General features: G+C 36.2%; 2 protein-coding genes across 5 annotated transcripts in view; one reads left to right on the top strand and one right to left on the bottom strand.

Moving 5' to 3' along the window:
* Positions 1–17245, top strand: part of LOC121964977 (interferon-induced protein 44-like) — a 34674-nt gene extending 17429 nt beyond the window's left edge. For both annotated transcript variants that reach the window (XM_042515156.2, XM_042515150.2), the window contains exons 7-8: positions 16316–16416; positions 16790–17245. In XM_042515156.2, coding sequence (XP_042371090.1) covers positions 16316–16416; positions 16790–16984 — 296 coding nt within the window. In that variant the 3' untranslated portion in view covers positions 16985–17245. The remainder of the gene's footprint in view (positions 1–16315; positions 16417–16789) is intronic.
* Positions 17246–18047: 802 nt separating this feature from the next.
* rabgap1l (RAB GTPase activating protein 1-like) overlaps positions 18048–23197 on the bottom strand; it is a 137808-nt gene continuing 132658 nt past the window's right edge. For all 3 annotated transcript variants that reach the window (XM_088077592.1, XM_088077593.1, XM_088077594.1), the window contains exon 26: positions 18048–22077. In XM_088077592.1, coding sequence (XP_087933718.1) covers positions 21922–22077 — 156 coding nt within the window. In that variant the 3' untranslated portion in view covers positions 18048–21921. The remainder of the gene's footprint in view (positions 22078–23197) is intronic.

Raw genomic sequence — 23197 nt, 5'->3', positions numbered from 1 at the left:
TTCTTTGTCATGGCGTGTCTTTGCACAGTATTTTAAGCTGTTTTGAGATGTTTTGAACTGTTTTTGGGACATGTCATATTTTGACATTTTTGCCATACTATAGCCTTGCCTTTCGTGGAATTTTTTTCAACATGCATTGTTATGGTGTTTTTGGGCGTTTTTGCAAAAATCTTTGTCATGGCGTGTCTTTGCATGCTATTTTATGCTGTTTTGAGATGTTTTGAGCTGTTTTTGGAACATGTCATATTTTGACAATTTTGCCATACTATAGCCTTGCCTTTTGGTCATTTTTTCAACATGCATTATTATGGTGTTTTTGGCTGTTTTTGCAAAATTCTGTGCCATGGCGTGCCTTTTCACGATATTTTATACTGTTTTTAGGTGTTTTCAGCTGTCATTTGGACATGTCATATTTTGACAATTTTGCCATACTATAGCCTTGCATTTCGGGTAATTTTTTTCAACATGCATTGTTATGGTGTTTTGGGGCGTTTTTGCAAAATTCTGTGCCATGGTGTGCCTTTGCTCAGTATTTTATGCTGTTTTGAGGGGTTTCAGCTGTTTCTGGGACATGTCATATTTTGACATTTTTGCCATACTATAGCCTTGCCTTTCGGGTCATTTTTACAACATGCATTAGTATGGCTTTTTTGGCTGTTTTTGCAAAATTCTTTGTCATGGCGTGTCTTTGCACGGTATTTTATGCTGTTTTGAGATGTTTTGAACTGTTTTTGGGACATGTCATATTTTGACATTTTTGCCATACTATAGCCTTGCCTTTTGTGGAATTTTTTTCAACATGCATTGTTATGGTGTTTTTGGCCGTTTTTGCAAAATTCTGTGCTAGAGTGTTTCTTTGCATGCTATTTTAAGCTGTTTTGAGGGGTTTTCAGCTGTTTTTTGGACATAACATATTTTGACATTTTTGCCATACTATAGCCTTGCCTTTTGTGGAATTTTTTTCAACATGCATTATTATAGTGTTTTTTGCCGTTTTTGCAAAATTCTGTTCCATGGCGTGTTTTTGCACAGTATTTTATGCTGTTTTGAGGTGTTTCCAGGTGTTTTTGGGACGTGTCATATTTTGACATCATTGCCATACTATAGCCTTGCCTTTCGGGTAATTTTTTCAACATGCATTAGTATGGTGTTTTTGGCCGTTTTTGCAAAATTCTTTACCATGACATGTCTTTGCACGGTATTTTATGCTGTTTTGAGATGTTTTGAGCTGATTTTGGGACATGCCATATTTTGAAGTTTTTGCCATACTATAGCCTTGCCTTTTGGGTCATTTTTTCAACATGCATTATTGTGGTGTTTTTCGACATTTCTGCAAAATTCTGTGCAAGGGCGTGTCTTTGCACGTTATTTTATGCTGTTTTGAGGGGTTTCAGCTGTTTCTGGGACATGTCATATTTTGACATTTTTGCCATACTATAGCCTTGCCTTTTGTGGAATTTTTTTCAACATGCATTGTTATGGTGTTTTATGCCGTTTTTGCAAAATCCTGTGCTAGAGTGTTTCTTTGCATGCTATTTTAAGCTGTTTTGAGGGGTTTTCAGCTGTTTTTTGGACATAACATATTTTGACATTTTTGCCATACAATAGCCTTGCCTTTCCAGGTTATTTTTCCAACATGCATTATTATAGTGTTTTTTGCCGTTTTTGCAAAATTCTGTTCCATGGCGTGTTTTTGCATGGTATTTTATGCTGTTTTGAGGTGTTTCCAGGTGTTTTTGGGACGTGTCATATTTTGACATTATTGCCATACTATAGCCTTGCCTTTCGGGTCATTTTTTCAGCATGCATTAGTATGGTGTTTTTGGCCGTTTTTGCAAAATTCTTTGCCATGACATGTCTTTGCATGGTATTTTATGCTGTTTTGAGATGTTTTGAACTGTTTTTGGGACGTGTCATATTTTGACATTTTTGCCATACTATAGCCTTGCCTTTCGTGGAATTTTTTTCAACATGCATTGTTATGGTGTTTTTGGGCGTTTTTGCAAAAATCTTTGTCATGGCGTGTCTTTGCATGTTATTTTATGCTGTTTTGAGATGTTTTGAGCTGTTTTTGGAACATGTCATATTTTGACAATTTCGCCATACTATAGCCTTGCCTTTTGGTCATTTTTTCAACATGCATTATTATGGTGTTTTTGGCTGTTTTTGCAAAATTCTGTTCCATGGCGTGCCTTTTCACGCTATTTTATGCTGTTTTTAGGTGTTTTCAGCTGTCTTTTGGACATGTCATATTTTGACAATTTTGCCATACTATAGCCTTGCATTTCGGGTAATTTTTTTCAACATGCATTGTTATGGTGTTTTGGGGCGTTTTTGCAAAATTCTGTGCCATGGTGTGCCTTTGCTCAGTATATAATGCAGTTTTTAGCTGTTTTCAGCTGTTTTTGGGACATGTCATATTTTGACATTATTGCCATACTATAGCCTTGCCTTTCGGGTCATTTTTTCAGCATGCATTATTATGGTGTTTTTGGCTGTTTTTACAAAATTCTTTGTCATGGCGTGTCTTTGCACGGTATTTTAAGCTATTTTTAGATGTTTTGAACTATTTTTGGGACATGTCATATTTTGACATTTTTGCCATACTATAGCCTTGCCTTTTGTGGAATTTTTTTCAACATGCATTGTTATGGTGTTTTGGGGCGTTTTTGCAAAATTCTGTTCCATGGCGTGTCTTTGCATGCTATTTTATGCTGTTTTGAGATGTTTTGAGCTGTTTTTGGAACATGTCATATTTTGACAATTTCGCCATAGTATAGCCTTGCCTTTTGGTCATTTTTTCAACATGCATTATTATGGTGTTTTTGGCTGTTTTTCCAAAATTCTGTGCCATGGCGTGCCTTTTCACGCTATTTTATGCTGTTTTTAGGTGTTTTCAGCTGTCTTTTGGACATGTCATATTTTGACAATTTTGCCATACTATAGCCTTGCCTTTCGGGTCATTTTTACAACATGCATTAGTATGGCTTTTTTGGCTGTTTTTGCAAAATTCTTTGTCATGGCATGTCTTTGCACGGTATTTTATGCTGTTTTGAGATGTTTTGAACTGTTTTTGGGACATGTCATATTTTGACATTTTTGCCATACTATAGCCTTGCCTTTTGTGGAATTTTTTTCAACATGCATTATTATAGTGTTTTTTGCCGTTTTTGCAAAATTCTGTTCCATGGCGTGTTTTTGCACAGTATTTTATGCTGTTTTGAGGTGTTTCCAGGTGTTTTTGGGACGTGTCATATTTTGACATCATTGCCATACTATAGCCTTGCCTTTCGGGTAATTTTTTCAACATGCATTAGTATGGTGTTTTTGGCCGTTTTTGCAAAATTCTTTACCATGACATGTCTTTGCACGGTATTTTATGCTGTTTTGAGATGTTTTGAGCTGATTTTGGGACATGCCATATTTTGACATTTTTGCCATACTATAGCCTTGCCTTTTGGGTCATTTTTTCAACATGCATTATTGTGGTGTTTTTCGACGTTTCTGCAAAATTCTGTGCAAGGGCGTGTCTTTGCACGTTATTTTATGCTGTTTTGAGGGGTTTCAGCTGTTTCTGGGACATGTCATATTTTGACATTTTTGCCATACTATAGCCTTGCCTTTTGTGGAATTTTTTTCAACATGCATTGTTATGGTGTTTTGGGGCGTTTTCGCAAAATTCTGTTCCATGGCGTGTCTTTGCATGCTATTTTATGCTGTTTTGAGATGTTTTGAGCTGTTTTTTGGACATGTTATATTTTGACAATTTTGCCATACTATAGCCTTGCCTTTCGGGTCATTTTTTCAACATGCAGTATTATGGTGTTTTTTGCCATTTTTGCAAAATTCTGTTCCATGGCGTGTCTTTTAATGGTATTTCATGCTGTTTTGAGAGTTTTTGAGTTGTTTTTGGGACATGTCATATTTTGACATTTTTGCCATACTATAGCCTTGCTTTTTAGGTCATTTTTTCAGCATGCATAATTGTGGTGTTTTCGATCGTTTTTCCAAAATTCTGTGCTATGGGTTGTCTTTTCATGCTATTTTATGCTGTTTTGAGGTGTTTCCAGCTGTTTTTGGGACATGTCATATTTTGAAAATTTTGCCTTGCCTTTTGGTCATTTTTTCAACATGCATTATTATGGTGTTTTTGGCTGTTTTTACAAAATTCTGTGCCATGGCGTGTCTTTGCACAGTATTTTAAGCTGTTTTTAGATGTTTTGAACTGTTTTTGGGACATGTCATATTTTGACATTTTTGCCATACTATAGCCTTGCCTTTTGTGGAATTTTTTTCAACATGCATTGTTATGGTGTTTTTGGCTGTTTTTGCACAATTCTGTGCCATGGCGTGCCTTTTCACGCTATTTTATGCTGTTTTTAGGTGTTTTCAGCTGTCTTTTGGACATGTCATATTTTGACAATTTTGCCATACTATAGCCTTGCATTTCGGGTAATTTTTTCAACATGCATTGTTATGGTGTTTTGGGGCGTTTTTGCAAAATTCTGTGCCATGGTGTGCCTTTGCACAGTATTTAATGCAGTTTTGAGCTGTTTTCAGCTGTTTTTGGGACATGTCATGTTTTGACATTTTTTCCATACTATAGCCTTGCCTTTCGTGTCATTTTTTCAACATGCATTATTATAGTGTTTTTGGCTGTTTTTGCAAAATTCTGTTCCATGGCGTACCTTTTCACGCTATTTTATGCTGTTTTCAGATGTTTTGAGCTGTTTTTGGGACATGTCATATTTTGACATTTTTGCCATACTATAGCTTTGCCTTTCGGGTAATTTTTTTCAACATGCATGGTTATAGTGTTTTTGGCTGTTTTTGCAAAATTCTGTGCCATGGCGTGTCTTTGCACGGTATTTTATGCTGTTTTGAGATGTTTTGAGCTGTTTTTTGGGACATGTCATATTTTCACATTTTTGCCATACTATAGCCTTACCTTTCGGGTCATCTTTTCAACCTGCATCATTATGGTGTTTCTTGCTGTTTTTGCAAAAGTCTGTACTCGGGCGTGTCTTTAACAATACTTTATGCTATTTTGAGGGGTTTCAACTGTTTAAAGGATATGTCACATTTTGAAATTTTAGCCATACTATAGCCTTGCCTGATGACTACACCTTTCAGAATATCATTTCATTCAGAAAAAAGACACATGTGGCAGGATTATATTGAAAATAAGAAAGCTTTATCCTCAATAGCAAAAAAGAAAAAACATGCCACAAAGCAGAGTTGTTCTTATAACATGAGATGCTTGAAATGTCTCTTTTCTCCTTGGCGGTCGTTTGCAGTCGGTGCCGATCCCTCTGATGGTGGTCCAATACACAGCCTTTTGTGGTGTGTTGCTACATACTTTGGGTTCCTTTCCAGTCTCTCCTAAAGAACAGCACATAGTTCAGATAGCACATGGCCTCTAAAGGATGGTGGCCTCACAGTCAATAGCTTCTCCATCAGCTGTGCCATCTTCCTCATCCGACATGACGTCTGTTGTGATCACTCTCCAAACGTCCATTTGTTCTTTGGTCAAGACAGCTCTCCTTGCTTCCAGCAACTGAAACACAAGTAGTACAATCAGTGCTGTACTGTGGTGTTAACACAACACAAATATTATTGGGAATGGACATTTCTGATCCTATTAAGTATTGTGCATTCAGCTTTTTCCTTTAACTCTTACCCTTACATCGGATCATAGCGCCTATCATTTCCGTTAGTTTTGAAAACGCTGCACATTTTCATTTATTTTTTCGACGTGCTATATTGTTGTTTTTCGATGTTTTTTTGACACTATACTATGATGTTTCTTGGCATGCTAGTTCATGCTCTTTTAAAGTGTTTTCAGCTGTTTTTGGAACATGTCATATTCTTTTAGCCTTACAAAAACCCCTGTCTTTTCATTCTTTTTTTGGACTATCAATATTATGGTGTTTTTGGCCATTTTCGTAACATTCTATGATATGGTGTGCCTTTGCATGCTATTTTATGCTGTTTTGAGGTGTTTTCAGCTGTTTTTTGGACATGTCATATTTTGACAATTTTGCCATACTATAGCCTTGCCTTTTGGGTCATTTTTTCAACATGCAGTATTATGGTGTTTTTTGCCATTTTTGCAAAATTCTGTGCCATGGCATGTCTTTTAATGGTATTTCATGCTGTTTTGAGATTTTTTGAGTTGTTTTTGTGACATGTCATATTTTGACATTTTTGCCATACTATAGCCTTGCTTTTTAGGTCATTTTTTCAGCATGCATAATTGTCATGTTTTCTGCCGTTTTTGCAAAGTTCCATGCAAGAGTGTGTCTTTGCACTTTATTCTATGCTGTTTTGAGGTGTTTTCAGCTGTTTTTGGGATATGTCATATTTTGACATTTTTGTCATTTTTTCAACATGCATTATTGTGGTGTTTTCGATCGTTTTTCCAAAATTATGTGCCATGGCTTGTCTTTACACGGTATTTTAAGCTGTTTTCAGATGTTTTGAGCTGTTTTTGGGACATGTCATATTTTGACATTTTTGCCATACTATAGCCTTGACTTTTGGGTCATTTTTTCAACCTGCATCATTATGGTGTTTTTGGCTGTTTTTGCAAAATTCTGTGCCATGGCGTGTCTTTTCATGCTATTTTATGCTGTTTTTAGGTGTTTTCAGCTGTTTTTGGAACATGTCATATTTTGACAATTTTGCCATACTATAGCCTTGACTTTCGGGTCATTTTTTCAACCTGCATCATTATGGTGTTTTTGGCTGTTTTTGCAAAATTCTGTGCCATGGCGTGTCTTTTCATGCTATTTTATGCTGTTTTTAGGTGTTTTCAGCTGTTTTTGGAACATGTCATATTTTGACAATTTTGCCATACTATAGCCTTGCCTTTCGGGTCATTTTTTCAACCTGCATCATTATGGTGTTTTTGGCTGTTTTTGCAAAATTCTGTGCCATGGCGTGTCTTTTCATGCTATTTTATGCTGTTTTTAGGTGTTTTCAGCTGTTTTTGGAACATGTCATATTTTGACAATTTTGCCATACTATAGCCTTGCCTTTCGGGTCATTTTTTTCAACCTGCATCATTATGGTGTTTTTGGCTGTTTTTGCAAAATTCTGTGCCATGGCGTGTCTTTTCATGCTATTTTATGCTGTTTTTAGGTGTTTTCAGCTGTTTTTGGAACATGTCATATTTTGACAATTTTGCCATACTATAGCCTTGCCTTTCGGGTCATTTTTTCAACATGCAGTATTATGGTGTTTTTTTTGCCATTTTTGCAAAATTCTGTGCCATGGCGTGTCTTTTAATGGTATTTCATGCTGTTTTGAGAGTTTTTGAGTTGTTTTTGGGACATGTCATATTTTGACATTTTTGCCATACTATAGCCTTGTTTTTTAGGTCATTTTTTCAGCATGCATAATTGTGGTGTTTTCGATCGTTTTTCCAAAATTCTGTGCTATGGGTTGTCTTTGCATGCTATTTTATGCTGTTTTGAGGTGTTTCCAGCTGTTTTTGGGACATGTCATATTTTGACAATTTTGCCATACTATAGCCTTGCCTTTTGGTCATTTTTTCAACATGCATTATTATGGTGTTTTTGGCTGTTTTTGCAAAATTCTGTGCCATGGCGTGCCTTTTCATGCTATTTTATGCTGTTTTTAGGTGTTTTCAGCTGTCTTTTGGACATGTCATATTTTGACAGTTTTGCCATACTATAGCCTTGACTTTCGGGTCATTTTTTCAACCTGCATCATTATGGTGTTTCTGGCTGTTTTTGCAAAAGTCTGTGTTATGGCATGTCTTTGTACAGTACATTATGCTATTTTGAGGTGTTTTCAGCTGTTTTTGGGACATGTCATATTTTGACATTTTTGCCATGGTATATAGCCTTGCCTTTCGGGTCATTTTTTCAACATGCATTGTTGTGGTGTTTTCGATCGTTTTTTCCAAAATTCTTTGCCATGGTGTGCCTTTGCATGCTATTTTATGCTGTTTTGAGGTGTTGTCTGCTGTTTTTGGGACATGTTATATTTTGAAATTTTTAGCCATACTATAGCCTTGCTTTTTAGGTCATTTTTTCAACATGCATTGTTATGGTGTTTTTGGCTGTTTTTGCAACATTCTGTGCTATGGGTTGTCTTTGCATGCTATTTTATGCTGTTTTAAGGTGTTTCCAGCTGTTTTTTGGACATGTCATATTTTGACAATTTTGCCATAGTATAGCCTTGCCTTTTGGTCATTTTGTCAACCTGCATCATTATGGTGTTTTTGGCTGTTTTTGCAAAATTCTGTGCCATGGCGTGCCTTTTCACGTTATGCTATGCTGTTTTGAGGTGTTTTCAGCTGTTTTTTGGACATGTCATATTTTGACAATTTTGCCATACTATAGCCTTGCCTTTCGGGTCATCTTTTCAACATGCAGTATTATGGTGTTTTTTGCCATTTTTGCAAAATTCTGTGCCATGGCGTGTCTTTTAATGGTATTTTATGCTGTTTTGAGATTTTTTTAGTTGTTTTTGGGACATGTTTTTTTGACATTTTTGCCATACTATAGCCTTGTTTTTTAGGTCATTTTTTCAGCATGCATAATTGTGGTGTTTTCTGCTGTTTTTCCAAAATTATGTGCCATGGCTTGTCTTTACACGGTATTTTAAGCTGTTTTCAGATGTTTTGAGCTGTTTTTGGGACATGTCATATTTTGACATTTTTGCCATACTATAGCCTTGCTTTTTAGGTCATTTTTTCAGCATGCATAATTGTCATGTTTTCTGCTGTTTTTGCAAAGTTCCATGCAAGAGCGTGTCTTTGCACTTTATTCTATGCTGTTTTGAGGTGTTTTCAGCTGTTTTTGGGACATGTCATATTTTGACATTTTTGCCATAGTATAGCCTTGCCTTTCGGGTCATTTTTTCAACATGCATTAGTATGGCTTTTTTGGCTGTTTTTGCAAAATTCTGTGCCATGGCGTGTCTTTTCATGCTATTTTATGCTGTTTTTAGGTGTTTTCAGCTGTTTTTGGAACATGTCATATTTTGACAATTTTGCCATACTATAGCCTTGACTTTCGGGTCATTTTTTCAACCTGCATCATTATGGTGTTTTTTTGCCATTTTTGCAAAATTCTGTGCCATGGCGTGTCTTTTAATGGTATTTCATGCTGTTTTGAGATTTTTTGAGTTGTTTTTGGGACATGCCATATTTTGACATTTTTGCCATACTATAGCCTTGTTTTTTAGGTCATTTTTTCAGCATGCATAATTGTGGTGTTTTCGATCGTTTTTCCAAAATTCTGTGCTATGGGTTGTCTTTGCATGCTATTTTATGCTGTTTTGAGGTGTTTTCAGCTGTTTTTTGGACATGTCATATTTTGACATTTTTGCCATACTATAGCCTTGCCTTTCGGGTCATTTTTTCAACATGCATTGTTGTGGTGTTTTCGATCGTTTTTTCCAAAATTCTTTGCCATGGTGTGCCTTTGCATGCTATTTTATGCTGTTTTGAGGTGTTGTCTGCTGTTTTTGGGACATGTTATATTTTGAAATTTTTAGCCATACTATAGCCTTGCTTTTTAGGTCATTTTTTCAACATGGATTGTTATGGTGTTTTTGGCTGTTTTTGCAACATTCTGTGCTATGGGTTGTCTTTGCATGCTATTTGATGCTGTTTTGAGGTGTTTCCAGCTGTTTTTTGGACATGTCATATTTTGACAATTTTGCCATAGTATAGCCTTGCCTTTTGGTCATCTTTTCAACATGCAGTATTATGGTGTTTTTTGCCATTTTTGCAAAATTCTGTGCCATGGCGTGTCTTTTTATGGTATTTTATGCTGTTTTGAGATTTTTTTAGTTGTTTTTGGGACATGTTCTTTTGACATTTTTGCCATACTATAGCCTTGTTTTTTAGGTCATTTTTTCAGCATGCATAATTGTGGTGTTTTCTGCTGTTTTTCCAAAATTATGTGCCATGGCTTGTCTTTACACGGTATTTTAAGCTGTTTTCAGATGTTTTGAGCTGTTTTTGTGACATGTCATATTTTGACATTATTGCCATACTATAGCCTTGCTTTTTAGGTCATTTTTTCAACATGCATTATTGTGGTGTTTTTGAACGTTTTTCCAAAATTATATACCATGGCTTGTCTTTACACGGTATTTTAAGCTGTTTTCAGATGTTTTGAGCTGTTTTTGGGACATGTCATATTTTGACAATTTTGCCATACAATAGCCTTGACTTTCGGGTCATTTTTTCAGCCTGCATCATTATGGTGTTTTTGGCTGTTTTTGCAAAATTCTGTGCCATGGCGTGTCTTTTCATGCTATTTTATGCTGTTTTTAGGTGTTTTCAGCTGTTTTTGTAACATGTCATATTTTGACAATTTTGCCATACTATAGCCTTGACTTTCGGGTCATTTTTTCAACCTGCATCATTATGGTGTTTTTGGCTGTTTTTGCAAAATTCTGTGCCATGGCGTGTCTTTTCATGCTATTTTATGCTGTTTTTTAGGTGTTTTCAGCTGTTTTTGGAACATGTCATATTTTGACAATTTTGCCATACTATAGCCTTGCCTTTTTTTCAACATGCAGTATTATGGTGTTTTTTTGCCATTTTTGCAAAATTCTGTGCCATGGCGTGTCTTTTAATGGTATTTCATGCTGTTTTGAGAGTTTTTGAGTTGTTTTTGGGACATGTCATATTTTGACATTTTTGCCATACTATAGCCTTGTTTTTTAGGTCATTTTTTCAGCATGCATAATTGTGGTGTTTTCGATCGTTTTTCCAAAATTCTGTGCTATGGGTTGTCTTTGCATGCTATTTTATGCTGTTTTGAGGTGTTTCCAGCTGTTTTTGGGACATGTCATATTTTGACAATTTTGCCATAGTATAGCCTTGCCTTTTGGTCATTTTTTCAACATGCATTATTATGGTGTTTTTGGCTGTTTTTGCAAAATTCTGTGCCATGGCGTGCCTTTTCATGCTATTTTATGCTGTTTTTAGGTGTTTTCAGCTGTCTTTTGGACATGTCATATTTTGACAGTTTTGCCATACTATAGCCTTGACTTTCGGGTCATTTTTTCAACCTGCATCATTATGGTGTTTCTGGCTGTTTTTGCAAAAGTCTGTGCTATGGCGTGTCTTTGTACAGTACATTATGCTATTTTGAGGTGTTTTCAGCTGTTTTTGGGACATGTCATATTTTGACATTTTTGCCATAGTATATAGCCTTGCCTTTCGGGTCATTTTTTCAACATGCATTGTTGTGGTGTTTTCGATCGTTTTTTCCAAAATTCTTTGCCATGGTGTGCCTTTGCATGCTATTTTATGCTGTTTTGAGGTGTTGTCTGCTGTTTTTGGGACATGTTATATTTTGAAATTTTTAGCCATACTATAGCCTTGCTTTTTAGGTCATTTTTTCAACATGCATTGTTATGGTGTTTTTGGCTGTTTTTGCAACATTCTGTGCTATGGGTTGTCTTTGCATGCTATTTTATGCTGTTTTAAGGTGTTTCCAGCTGTTTTTTGGACATGTCATATTTTGACAATTTTGCCATAGTATAGCCTTGCCTTTTGGTCATTTTTTCAACCTGCATCATTATGGTGTTTTTGGCTGTTTTTGCAAAATTCTGTGCCATGGCGTGCCTTTTCACGTTATGCTATGCTGTTTTGAGGTGTTTTCAGCTGTTTTTTGGACATGTCATATTTTGACAATTTTGCCATACTATAGCCTTGCCTTTCGGGTCATCTTTTCAACATGCAGTATTATGGTGTTTTCTGCCATTTTTGCAAAATTCTGTGCCATGGCGTGTCTTTTAATGGTATTTTATGCTGTTTTGAGATTTTTTTAGTTGTTTTTGGGACATGTTTTTTTGACATTTTTGCCATACTATAGCCTTGTTTTTTAGGTAATTTTTTCAGCATGCATAATTGTGGTGTTTTCTGCTGTTTTTCCAAAATTATGTGCCATGGCTTGTCTTTACACGGTATTTTAAGCTGTTTTCAGATGTTTTGAGCTGTTTTTGGGACATGTCATATTTTGACATTTTTGCCATACTATAGCCTTGCTTTTTAGGTCATTTTTTCAGCATGCAAAATTGTCATGTTTTCTGCTGTTTTTGCAAAGTTCCATGCAAGAGCGTGTCTTTGCACTTTATTCTATGCTGTTTTGAGGTGTTTTCAGCTGTTTTTGGGACATGTCATATTTTGACATTTTTGCCATAGTATAGCCTTGCCTTTCGGGTCATTTTTTCAACATGCATTATTGTGGTGTTTTCGAACGTTTTTCCAAAATTATGTACCATGGCTTGTCTTTACACGGTATTTTAAGCTGTTTTCAGATGTTTTGAGCTGTTTTTGGGACATGTCATATTTTGACAATTTTGCCATACTATAGCCTTGTTTTTTAGGTCATTTTTTCAGCATGCATAATTGTGGTGTTTTCGATCGTTTTTCCAAAATTCTGTGCTATGGGTTGTCTTTGCATGCTATTTTATGCTGTTTTGAGGTGTTTTCAGCTGTTTTTGGGACATGTCATATTTTGACATTTTTGCCATACTATAGCCTTACCTTTCGGGTCATCTTTTCAACCTGCATCATTATGGTGTTTCTGGCTGTCTTTGCAAAAGTCTGTGCTATGGGTTGTCTTTGCATGCTATTTTATGCTGTTTTGAGGTGTTTCCAGCTGTTTTTTGGACATGTCATATTTTGAAATTTTTAGCCATACTATAGCCTTGCTTTTTAGGTCATTTTTTCAACAATCAATATTATGGTGTTTTTGGCTGTTTTTGCAAAATTCTGTGCCATGGCGTGACTTTTCACGCTATTTTATGCTGTTTTCAGGTGTTTTCAGATGTTTTTGGGACATGTTATATTTTGACATTTTTTGCCATACTATAGCCTTGTTTTTTAGGTCATTTTTTCAGCATGCATAGTTGTGGTGTTTTCTGCCGTTTTTGCAAAGTTCAATGCAAGAGCGTGTCTTTGCACGTTATTCTATGCTGTTTTGAGGTGTTTTCAGCTGTTTTTGGGACATGTTATGTTTTGACATTTTTTCCATACTATAGCCTTACCTTCCAGGTCATCTTTTCAACCTGCATCATTATGGTGTTTTTGGCAGTTTTTGCAACATTCTGTGCTATGGGTTGTCTTTGCATGCTATTTTATGCTGTTTTGAGGTGTTTCCAGCTGTTTTTTGGACATGTCATATTTTGACATTTTTGCCATACTATAGCCTTGCCTTTCGGGTCATTTTTTCAGCATGTATAATTGTGGTGTTTTCTGCCGTTTTTGCAAAGTTCCATGCAAGAGCGTGTCTTTGCACGTTATTCTATGCTGTTTTGAGGTGTTTTCAGCTGTTTTTTGGACATGTCATATTTTGACAATTTTACCATACTATAGCCTTGCCTTTCGGGTCATTTTTTCAGCATGTATAATTGTGGTGTTTTCTGCCGTTTTTGTAAAATTTTGTGCTAGGGTGTGTCTTTGTACAGTACTTAATACTATTTTGAGGTCTTTTCAGCTGTTTTTGGGACATGTTATATTTTGACATTTTTGCCATAGTATAGCCTTGCCTTTTGGGTCATCTTTTCAACATGCAGTATTATGGTGTTTTTTTGCCATTTTTGCAAAATTCTGTGCCATGGTGTGTCTTTTAATGGTATTTCATGCTGTTTTGAGATTTTTTGAGTTGTTTTTGGGACATGTCATATTTTGACATTTTTGCCATAGTATAGCCTTGCTTGTTAGGTCATTTTTTCAACATGCATTATTATGATGTTTTTGGCCATTTTCGTAACATTCTATGATATGGTTTGCCTTTGCATGCTATTTTATGCTGTTTTGAGGTGTTTTCAGCTGTTCTTGGGACATGTCATATTTTGAAATTTTTAGCCATACTATAGCCTTGCCTTTCGGGTCATTTTTTCAACATGCATTATTGTGGTGTTTTCGATCGTTTTTCCAAAATTCTGTGCTATGGGTTGTCTTTGCATGCTATTTTATGCTGTTTTGAGGTGTTTCCAGCTGTTTTTGGGACATGTCATATTTTGACAATTTTGCCATAGTATAGCCTTGCCTTTTGGTCATTTTTTCAACATGCATTATTATGGTGTTTTTGCCTGTTTTTGCAAAATTCTTTGCCATGGCGTGCCTTTTCACGCTATTTTATGCTGTTTTGAGGTGTTTTCAGCTGTTTTTTGGACATGTTATATTTTGAAAATTTTGCCATACTATAGCCTTGCCTTTCGGGTCATTTTTTCAACATGCAGTATTATGGTGTTTTTTGCCATTTTTGCAAAATTCTGTGCCATGGCGTGCCTTTTCACGCTATTTTATGCTGTGTTGACGTGTTTTTAGCTGTTTTTGGGACACGTCATATTTCGACTTTTTTGTGATAGTATAAACTTGCCTTTTGGGTCATCTTTTCAACATGCATTATTATGATGTCTTTGGCCATTTTTCTAAAATTCTGCATCATGGCGTGTCTTTGTACACCATTTTATGCTGTATTGGCGTGTTTTGAGCTGTTTTTGGGACATGTCATATCTTGACATTTTTGCCATACTATAGCCTTGCCTTTTGGGTCATTTTTTCAACATGCATTATTGTGGTGTTTTTGGCTGTTTTTGCAGTATTCTATGCTGTGGCGTGTCTTGGCATACTCTTTTATACTGTTTTAAGGTTTTTTCAGCTGTTTTTGGGACATGTCATATCATGACTTTTTTCGCCATACTATAGGCTTGCCTTTCGTGGCCTTTTTTTCAACATGCATTGTTATGGTGTTTTCGATCGTTTTTCCAAAATTCTGTGCTATGGCTTGTCTCTGCACCCTGTTTTATGATGTTTTGAGGTGTTTTCAGCTGTTTTTGGGGCATGTCATATTTTGACATTTTTGCCATAGTATAGCCTTGCCTTTCGGGTCTTTTTTTCAACCTGCATTTTTTGGTTGTTTTTGTAAAATTCTGTGCTAGTGCATGTCTTTGTACGCTATTTCATGCTGTTTTGAGGTGTTTTCAGCTGTGTTCGGGACGTGTCATATTTTGAATTTTTTAGCCATACTATAGCCTTGCATTTTCAGTCTTTTTTTGGACAATCATCATTATGGCTTTTTTGGTTCTTTTTGCAGTATTCTATGCTATCGTGTGTCTTGGAATGCTGTTTTATGCTGTTTTGAAGTGTTTTCAGCTGTTCATGGGACATGCCATATTTAGACATTTTTAGCCATACCATAGCCTTGTCTTTTCGGCTTCTCTTTTTGTTTTTTTTTTTTGCCTTGCCTTATCATGGTGTTTTTGGCTTTTTTTTCCTATGCCATGGTGTTTCTTGGCACGCTATTTGATGATGGTTTGAGGTGTTTTAAGCTGTATTTGGGAAATGTCATATTTTGACAGTTTTAGCCATACTAAAGCCTTGCATTTTCAGTAATTTTTTGGACAATCATCATTATGGCATCTTTGGCTGTTTTTGCCGTATTCTATGCTATGGCATGTCTTGGAATGCTAATATCGCCTTGCCTTTTTGGTGATTTTTTGACATGCATTATTATGGTGTCTTTGCCTTTTTTTTTGCAAAATTCTATGCTATGGCATTTTGAGGTGTTTTCAGCTTTGTTTGGAACATGTTATAGTTTTCGGTCATTTTTTCAACATATTATATCATGGTCTTTGGGCCATTTTTAATAAATTCTATGCTATGGCTTGTCTCGGCACACTATTTTAAGCTGTTTTGAGGTGTTTCCAGCTGTTTTTGGGACACATAATATTTTGACATTTTTAGCCATACTCAAATGGACATGTATTACTATATTGTTTTTGGCTGTTTTTGCAACATTCTATGCTATGTTGTGTCTCGGCTATTTCTACAGTATGCTTACCCAAAAATGTCATTTTATATCTTCGAATGTATCATAAAAAATGTCATTGTATAGTGTATTGTCAAAATTATCCTAAAAATGTCTTAGTTCAGTATGTTTAAAAAATCTCAGAATAAAGTTATAGTACAGTATGTGGTCCCAAATTGTTTGGAAAAATATTTCGTCATATGGCATAAAAAAACGTTATATTCAAGTATGTTGTCCAAAAGGACATTAGAGAGTTATAGTGTAGTATGTCTTTCAAAAATATCACAAAATAGTTAAGTATAGTATGTTCAAAAACTAAATAAAAAAAGTCAGAGTATAATATGTCAGCCATATCATAGCATACTTGTTTGATATTCACAAACCATTGATATATGTACAGGCTGCTAACATGGTAAGCAGCATGTACTTGTGCTTATATACAGAACCTCCTTTTTCAGAGCCAATGAAGGGCATTATTTGAATTTCGATTTATTTTCCAGGCATTCCTCAGCTGGTACTGATGACGAAAGTGGATGAAGCCTGCCCCTTTGTTTCACAGGACATTAGGAACATCTATAAGAGTGGCTACATTGAAGAACTGGTGAGATCAACTTTAAATTCTAGGATCTTATTCTTACACAGAAAATGTAAATATGCTTGTTTGCTGTCTGGATTTTTGATTAACTGTGGCCTTGACGGAAGGATGTAAGCGACAGTCTTAGAAGAAATGTGAAATTAATTCAAGATAACATTTTTTATCTGATTCAGCAATCTGCCTTTGTGTACTGTAATGGCTCAGGTATACAAAATAACATTTTTTTTGTAAATTATAGTGTGATTATTACATCCAAAAATGCAAAAATGTGACATTATCAACCTTTTTGCCTGTGGACCAGTGCAGTTGTCTTGTGGTGTTTACAAAAAAGTAAAAACTACCTTCTTTTTTGTGTTTTGGTGTTGCTTTTGTGATCCAGATGCAGGAGGTCAGCGCTCGACTCGGTGTGCCAATGTCCTGTGTTGTTCCTGTGAAGAACTATAGCAAAGAGTTTGACTTGGACCTGCACTGTGACATCCTGCTGCTCACTGCCATCATCCAGATTCTTCGCTCCGCTGACAGTTATTTTGATGAGCTGAGTGACCTGTATAGCAACACTGAAACCAAAGAATAGTAAGAAAAAGCAAGCAAATGTTTTTTTTTCCTTGTCTGACTCTAACAAAATGATCTTTAAAATGACCCAGCATCCAGCAGCTCAGGTCCAATGTGTAAGCCCTGTAGTTGCACCAGATCATTGAATAAAATAGCTATTGTTACTATGTTCCATTTTTGTTAAAGTTTGTCAACAACTAAACCACGCACAAACAGTGTGCTCGTTTTTAATCTGTTGTATTAATGATAACGTTGGATTTTATTAAAATGGAATTGCCAGTCATGGTGTCTTTGGGGCTTTTCTCTACTCATCAGTTTTTCCCTCCACATTACTCCATGAATATTGAATCTTTATACAGCTGATAACATTACATATGAACCAAATCTGATTTACCTAGAACTTACCAGTATTCTAAAGAATTTTACAAAAACAGTCAATGTTTACATTACCATTCAAATGTTCAAAATTGCTTGTCATAAAAGCTTAATTGAGCTTAAACGCTACAGTCAGATGTCTGAGAGGACTACTCTACATCTTTAAATTGTAAAGAAAGTCCTCTTCCCAAACAGATGTTATTTTGTATGGAGGCTTTGTTTTGTACATGGAGATCAAAACACTACAGTCATTCAGTTCTATTTTTTTCAATTTTTTTTAAATTAAACTTTTTTTATCTTAATAATAAATCTGGTGTCTGAATGATAGTGTTATAATGTATGTTAAAATACCCATCATTGAAGGAAAGAAGAAAATCATATATGTAACAGGTGATTCCAAACTTTTAAATGGTGGTGTTTTTTGCAGTAGCTGCTAAACATTAAGCATCCTATTACAAAGTCTTACAGTTTGTGCTTGTATGCGCTTCATGGACACCAGCGGTGCTTATACTGAAGTGACATTACTGTTTTCAGTTCAATTATTCCAATGCCCGTTTCCTTGATGTCTGAATTAGCAGATACAACCATGTGCATGATGTTGCAAATTAACTTGTACCACTAGTTGTGTCAGTGAAATGACAGGATATCGTATTGAAGTTGGTCAATGTATGGTCTGTATATTGTTGTTCAATAAAAGCTCGGAGTGCATAAACAGAAAACTGAAATTTATTAATGACAGTTACTGTACAGCAAACAGTGATGTGAGTCGGACCAGCTGAGGAAGAGTCCCTCTCTGTGTAACAGGACTGTGGCATTACAGCGAACTGTAAACTACACGACACACATCACACCTCTAATCTGACTAACTGCCTGTTTTTGCATCATTGAAATGAACTGAATCAGAGTGGATTATAAATTGGCAGCTGTCCTCTTAGCAACAGTAATCATCAGTTAAAAAATAATTATGCTCTGTGCTCAGGATAACTTTTAAACAAACGCACATCTGGAAATAGTGTTTAAAATATCAATGTTGTGTTAGTGCACATAAAAGACTGGGAGCTCTCTTCAACTTGGCCACAGTTTACAGTAAATTGGTTGTATGACTTTGTAAATGTCACAGGCGTGACTAAAAAGAATGATGCATGATAGTGAAGAGGGAATGTCCTGGAAATGCAAAACACACCTGGGATTCAGTGAAAGCCAGTCACTTCCTTTTCTCCCTTTCCTTGATATGGATGCATTTCCAGTAGCCACCAGTGGGAGGACACTGGTCGTACTGAGAGGCCCTGGTGGAAATGTGTCAGAACAGATGATATCCAGCAAATCTGTCAATAACATTAGATGACATGGTTATAGGTAAGGTTGTTTCAGGTCATTGGGTGCACGGAGGAAGACCACTGAGGACGGAACAGATGGGAGGCTCTTATGGCACAACTGACACTCTCCGACATTTCAGACTGTCAGATGGTGTTCCTCTCACCAGCCAACAGCTTCAGTCGACAACAGAAAAAGGCAGCCACGTGGTGAAAAAACCATTTCAATTTCAACCACATGAGATACAGTGCAGAACACACATGGACATACACACATCCAAAGACACACACACACACACACACACACACACACACACACACACACACACACACACACACACACACACACACACACACACACACACACACACAAGTACACAAGGGCTTGGTCAGAGTCCAAAGGCTGATTTAAGTGACAACCAGAGTTAAGAATAAAGCAGGACATTTGGCACTGACACTGCAGCTCTCAGCCTGCTAACACAGCACTAACATGCATTCATGATGGTAAAATAAAATAAAAAAAAACAACTTGCAACTAATTGTTTTATGTCCTTCGATCAGAGGCTGTGGTCCTCACACTTACTGTGGATAAAGCTTCATGTATTCAGGTTAATCTTTTTAGGTTGTGGTCCCAAGTGACTTAAAATAAGACTTGAAATTGTAAATGTAAATTTTACTTACTTACCGTTTTACCTGCAGATTATTTCAAAATCTTTTTTTTAAATTTTTTTTTAAAGATACTACTCGTGGGCTGAATTTCTGTTCATACTTAGGTGTTATCCCTGAACAACTCAGTCAACAATCCACCATGGACACAGGAAAGATTAATGTATGCACATTGCATTCTTGCTTTAACCAAACAAAGCGTAAAAACGTTGGCACAGCCGAGCAAATCGCCTTAGGACAGTTTGGAAATGAGAGGAGAATATTACAACTCAATCGTGCTTATTAATGTTATGCTAGGCATTTATTTGGGGATTATGTGTGCTATGTAACAGATACTGTAGAGCATATGCTGGAACTGTTACCTAAACTCAGTTTCTCCATGACTACTGTGATGGATTATCTGGCTCTGTGGTAGTCATTTTTCCAGTCTGCTCAAGAAAAAAGAAAATCACAAGCCATGAAATCTCAAACTGTAATGTCTGTTTACAGCCACCAGAGACAATTAATATGACCTGAGGAAAAAATTCCTCCAAAAACAAAGATTCACATTTTTCTCTTACCTGTAGTGCTATGTAGATTGTTTTGGTGTGAGTTGCCGAATGTTGGAGATATCAGCTGAAGAGACGTCTGCCTTCTCTCCAGTATAATGGAACTAAATGGCACTCGGCTTTTGGTGCTAAAAGCGTGAAAAAAAAAATGCATTTAAAAAACTCGACAGCAATGTCTTTCTAAAAATTATGACCTGGTTACTCAAGATCATCCACAGAGCAATTTAATGTAGGAACTATTTTCCTTCTTACAAACTTTTTTCCAGCAACCATATAACTGTACAGAAGGGAACAAGCATCTACTGCAAGCTCATCTAGCACCAATGACTTATGTCTCAGCTCATCGGAGGAGGACGCCATTAATGTTCACATCTCACACCATAACGAGCACGAGCCGCTCTTCCATGAGTAGATGCACGCTTTCTTCCACGCGGTGATACGGTTGACAGGTGAAATTTGGTTTGGAAAAATAAGTTCCTACATGAAACTGCAGATTTGTTGATTATCTTTGAGTAACTGGGCCATGATTTCTGGAAAGAGACATTGCTGTTGAGTTTTTCAAAAATGGACTGCCATCTAGTTCCATTAAGTTTGACAGACAGCAGACATTCTAGGGACGGATATTCCCGAAACTCGGTAACTCACACCACAACCATGTGGACTGATGAATAGTACTACGCATAAGAGGAAAAATATGGGGTGAAATGTCCCTTTAAAAAACAAGCTTAACAGTAAAAGATTAAAAAAAAAATTTTTAAAACTGAACATCTCAAACAAAGGTCAATATGCAGCTTCTACATATTTAAAACCACTCTGAAGACTTCCCATTATCACTGAAGATGTGTGACATTGTGCTATGAAAATCCCAACTGATTCTTTAAAACTATAACAAAGACAAAACGGACACAGAGAGGGAAAAGAGTCCTTCTCTGTTATGATCACTTCAACAGACTATTTAACACATCCAGGCATGAGCTTAAACTGAGATTGAAAAAATACAATTAAAAAAATTATCAAGCGTGTAATATCACTCCCAAATTTTAGAGTGATATTACGCACCTCAAGTTTAAACCCATGACTGAGGAAACAGTAGGGACATTAAGATCTCTGCAGGTTGTCACTTTGGTTCTCCAGCCTTTGGACTCGACCAGATCGATCACATACTGTGCTTACGTCAACATCTAGAGAGATGACATTCAAATTCAAAATGGTAAAAAAAAAAGAAGAAGAAGAAGAAATTAAAGAACAATTTCCTTGTTTTTTTCTTCTCTTAAAGAACTGTACAAGATTATTACAAAAATCAATAATTAGTTATACATATTTATATGACAACATTGTTTACGTTATATTACTATAAAGAAATACAACTTTTGTGTTGTTCTTGTTTAAGACTGAATGCAGTATTCCTTTTTCAGAGCGCTGTGGCTTTGCTGCGCTGAAGATGGTTAATATAGATCCCTATAATTCTATGCAGTAAATGTATAATATTTCTCCATCTGTAGCTGTATCACTTTCATTGAAATTACTGATAAAATTGTGAAGAAAGTGAATGCAGGTTTAATTTTCAGCTACCTAAAAAATATAATCTCACTCAGATAATATTACTTTAACTCTGCAGTAACTATATCTGACCACAAGGTGGAGCTAAATTATTCACTTGCAAGAGGAATGCCATTGTGTATGCCTATTTAAGCTTTTTTTTATAAGAACTCTAAGAAAAGTGTCAGCAATGACAACTGAACTTTAAATCAACGTTAAGCCTCACTGATGATTTATTCTCAACTGTCACATCAACTGTGACGCAGAGAGGGTCAAAAGACTTTTTTTAGTTCACTCAAATGTAAACATTTTGTGAAAGACAGGCGACAGGTCCAGTCCTCCACCCTTTTTCCTTCCCTCATCTTTACAGCTTTTTGCAGTCCCAGAAGCTGGTGAGCATCACTCTGCCACCGGCTGGAAAAGGAATACTGCATTTCTCCGCTGCTTGTTTTTCCAACTCTTGTTCCTCAGCTCTAGTGTGCATCCTGCAGGGCAATCAGAGATGGACGCGGGGTTGTCTACACAGGGCCCTCCTTTGGAGAGGATGGGGTCTGGGAGGTGGAGCTGGAGGAAGAGGAGGCTGAGCTCTTCAGGGAGCCCAGAGTCTTGCTGAACCACGAGTTCTTGGCTGCCTGGATCTCGTTCATCAGGACTCCCCGCTGGTGTTCGAGCTCCTGCAGGGTGACCAGAGGGATCAGCAGGAGGACTGAGGAGTTCATCGACAACTATGTCTGCATTTTAGCACATTATCCAAACCATCCAGCTACTAAATATATCTCCAGTCATACAAGAGCATTTAATGAAAACTGACTATTTAAATTAGTAACCAAATTAGCAGTTTTCTATGCACCTGTGAATTCTGATACTCTTAACCCTTTGAAACCTGGATTGACATGAGTTTTCTTGTGCTTCATTCACATACCCTCACAAGATGTTTAACCCTTTGAAACCTGAGCACACTGGTTTGATTTCTTTTGAAAACGTGGGGAAAAGGCAGTGAGCAACTTGGCAAGAAATGTTAAAAAAAATGCTAGAAATTGGTAAAAAGTGACACCAAATTAGGCTGGACAGAGTTAGGAAAAAAGTGGAAAACTTAATAAATATATAAAATTTTTTAAAAAAGGAAAAATGTCCAAAAACTAAATAATTATAAAAAGTGTTTATAATTATTACAATTATATGTTTAAAATTGTATCACAGAAAAATGTATAAAACAAATTGCACATTTTTTGTGAGGTAATTTTCTCGTTTGTGTTTGTTTTTACTTTTCTTTTTCTGCTTATTTTCTGGTAATTGTCTTGTTCTTTTTTGTTAATTTCTGGCTATTTTTGGGACCTGTCTTTTTAAGTTGCTCATTTCCTTCTCCCCATGTTTTTGCTATAATATTGATATTGACACAATTTTCTTAGGTAGGTTTCAAAGGGTTAAGGGTCTGTGTTCTAGGAGTGTCTATACTTTTAAGTTCCATATCCACAGTTGTGTGTGATTTTCTTTGGAGTGGGTTCAAGTGCTTCTGTATGTACTACAGCTCATCTTATTTCTGTTTTGTTTTCAAGATTTTGAAGTTGATATTTTTGTTTTTTAATGAAATCTTGAAGGTACTGCCATGAAACTTGGTACAGATGTCCTCTTCAACTTTAACTGTAATAAACTTTGATTCCTTAACTTCTCATCTTACTTTGTCATCAGGTCAAATGTTGATGCGTCAATACTTAGGTTTATGGCCACAATTCTGTGAAACTACTGATATTCCCCTCAGCCTCAGCTGTACTTGTACTACTAGCAAATGTTAAC

This window comes from Plectropomus leopardus, chromosome 5 (genome assembly GCF_026936395.1).
Source record: "Plectropomus leopardus strain MGB_pleo_1.0 chromosome 5, ASM2693639v1, whole genome shotgun sequence".
Classification (NCBI taxonomy): Eukaryota; Metazoa; Chordata; class Actinopteri; order Perciformes; family Serranidae; genus Plectropomus; species Plectropomus leopardus.
The sequence above is the reverse complement of the archived record's forward strand: the minus strand, read 5'-3'. Positions and strand labels throughout refer to the sequence as shown.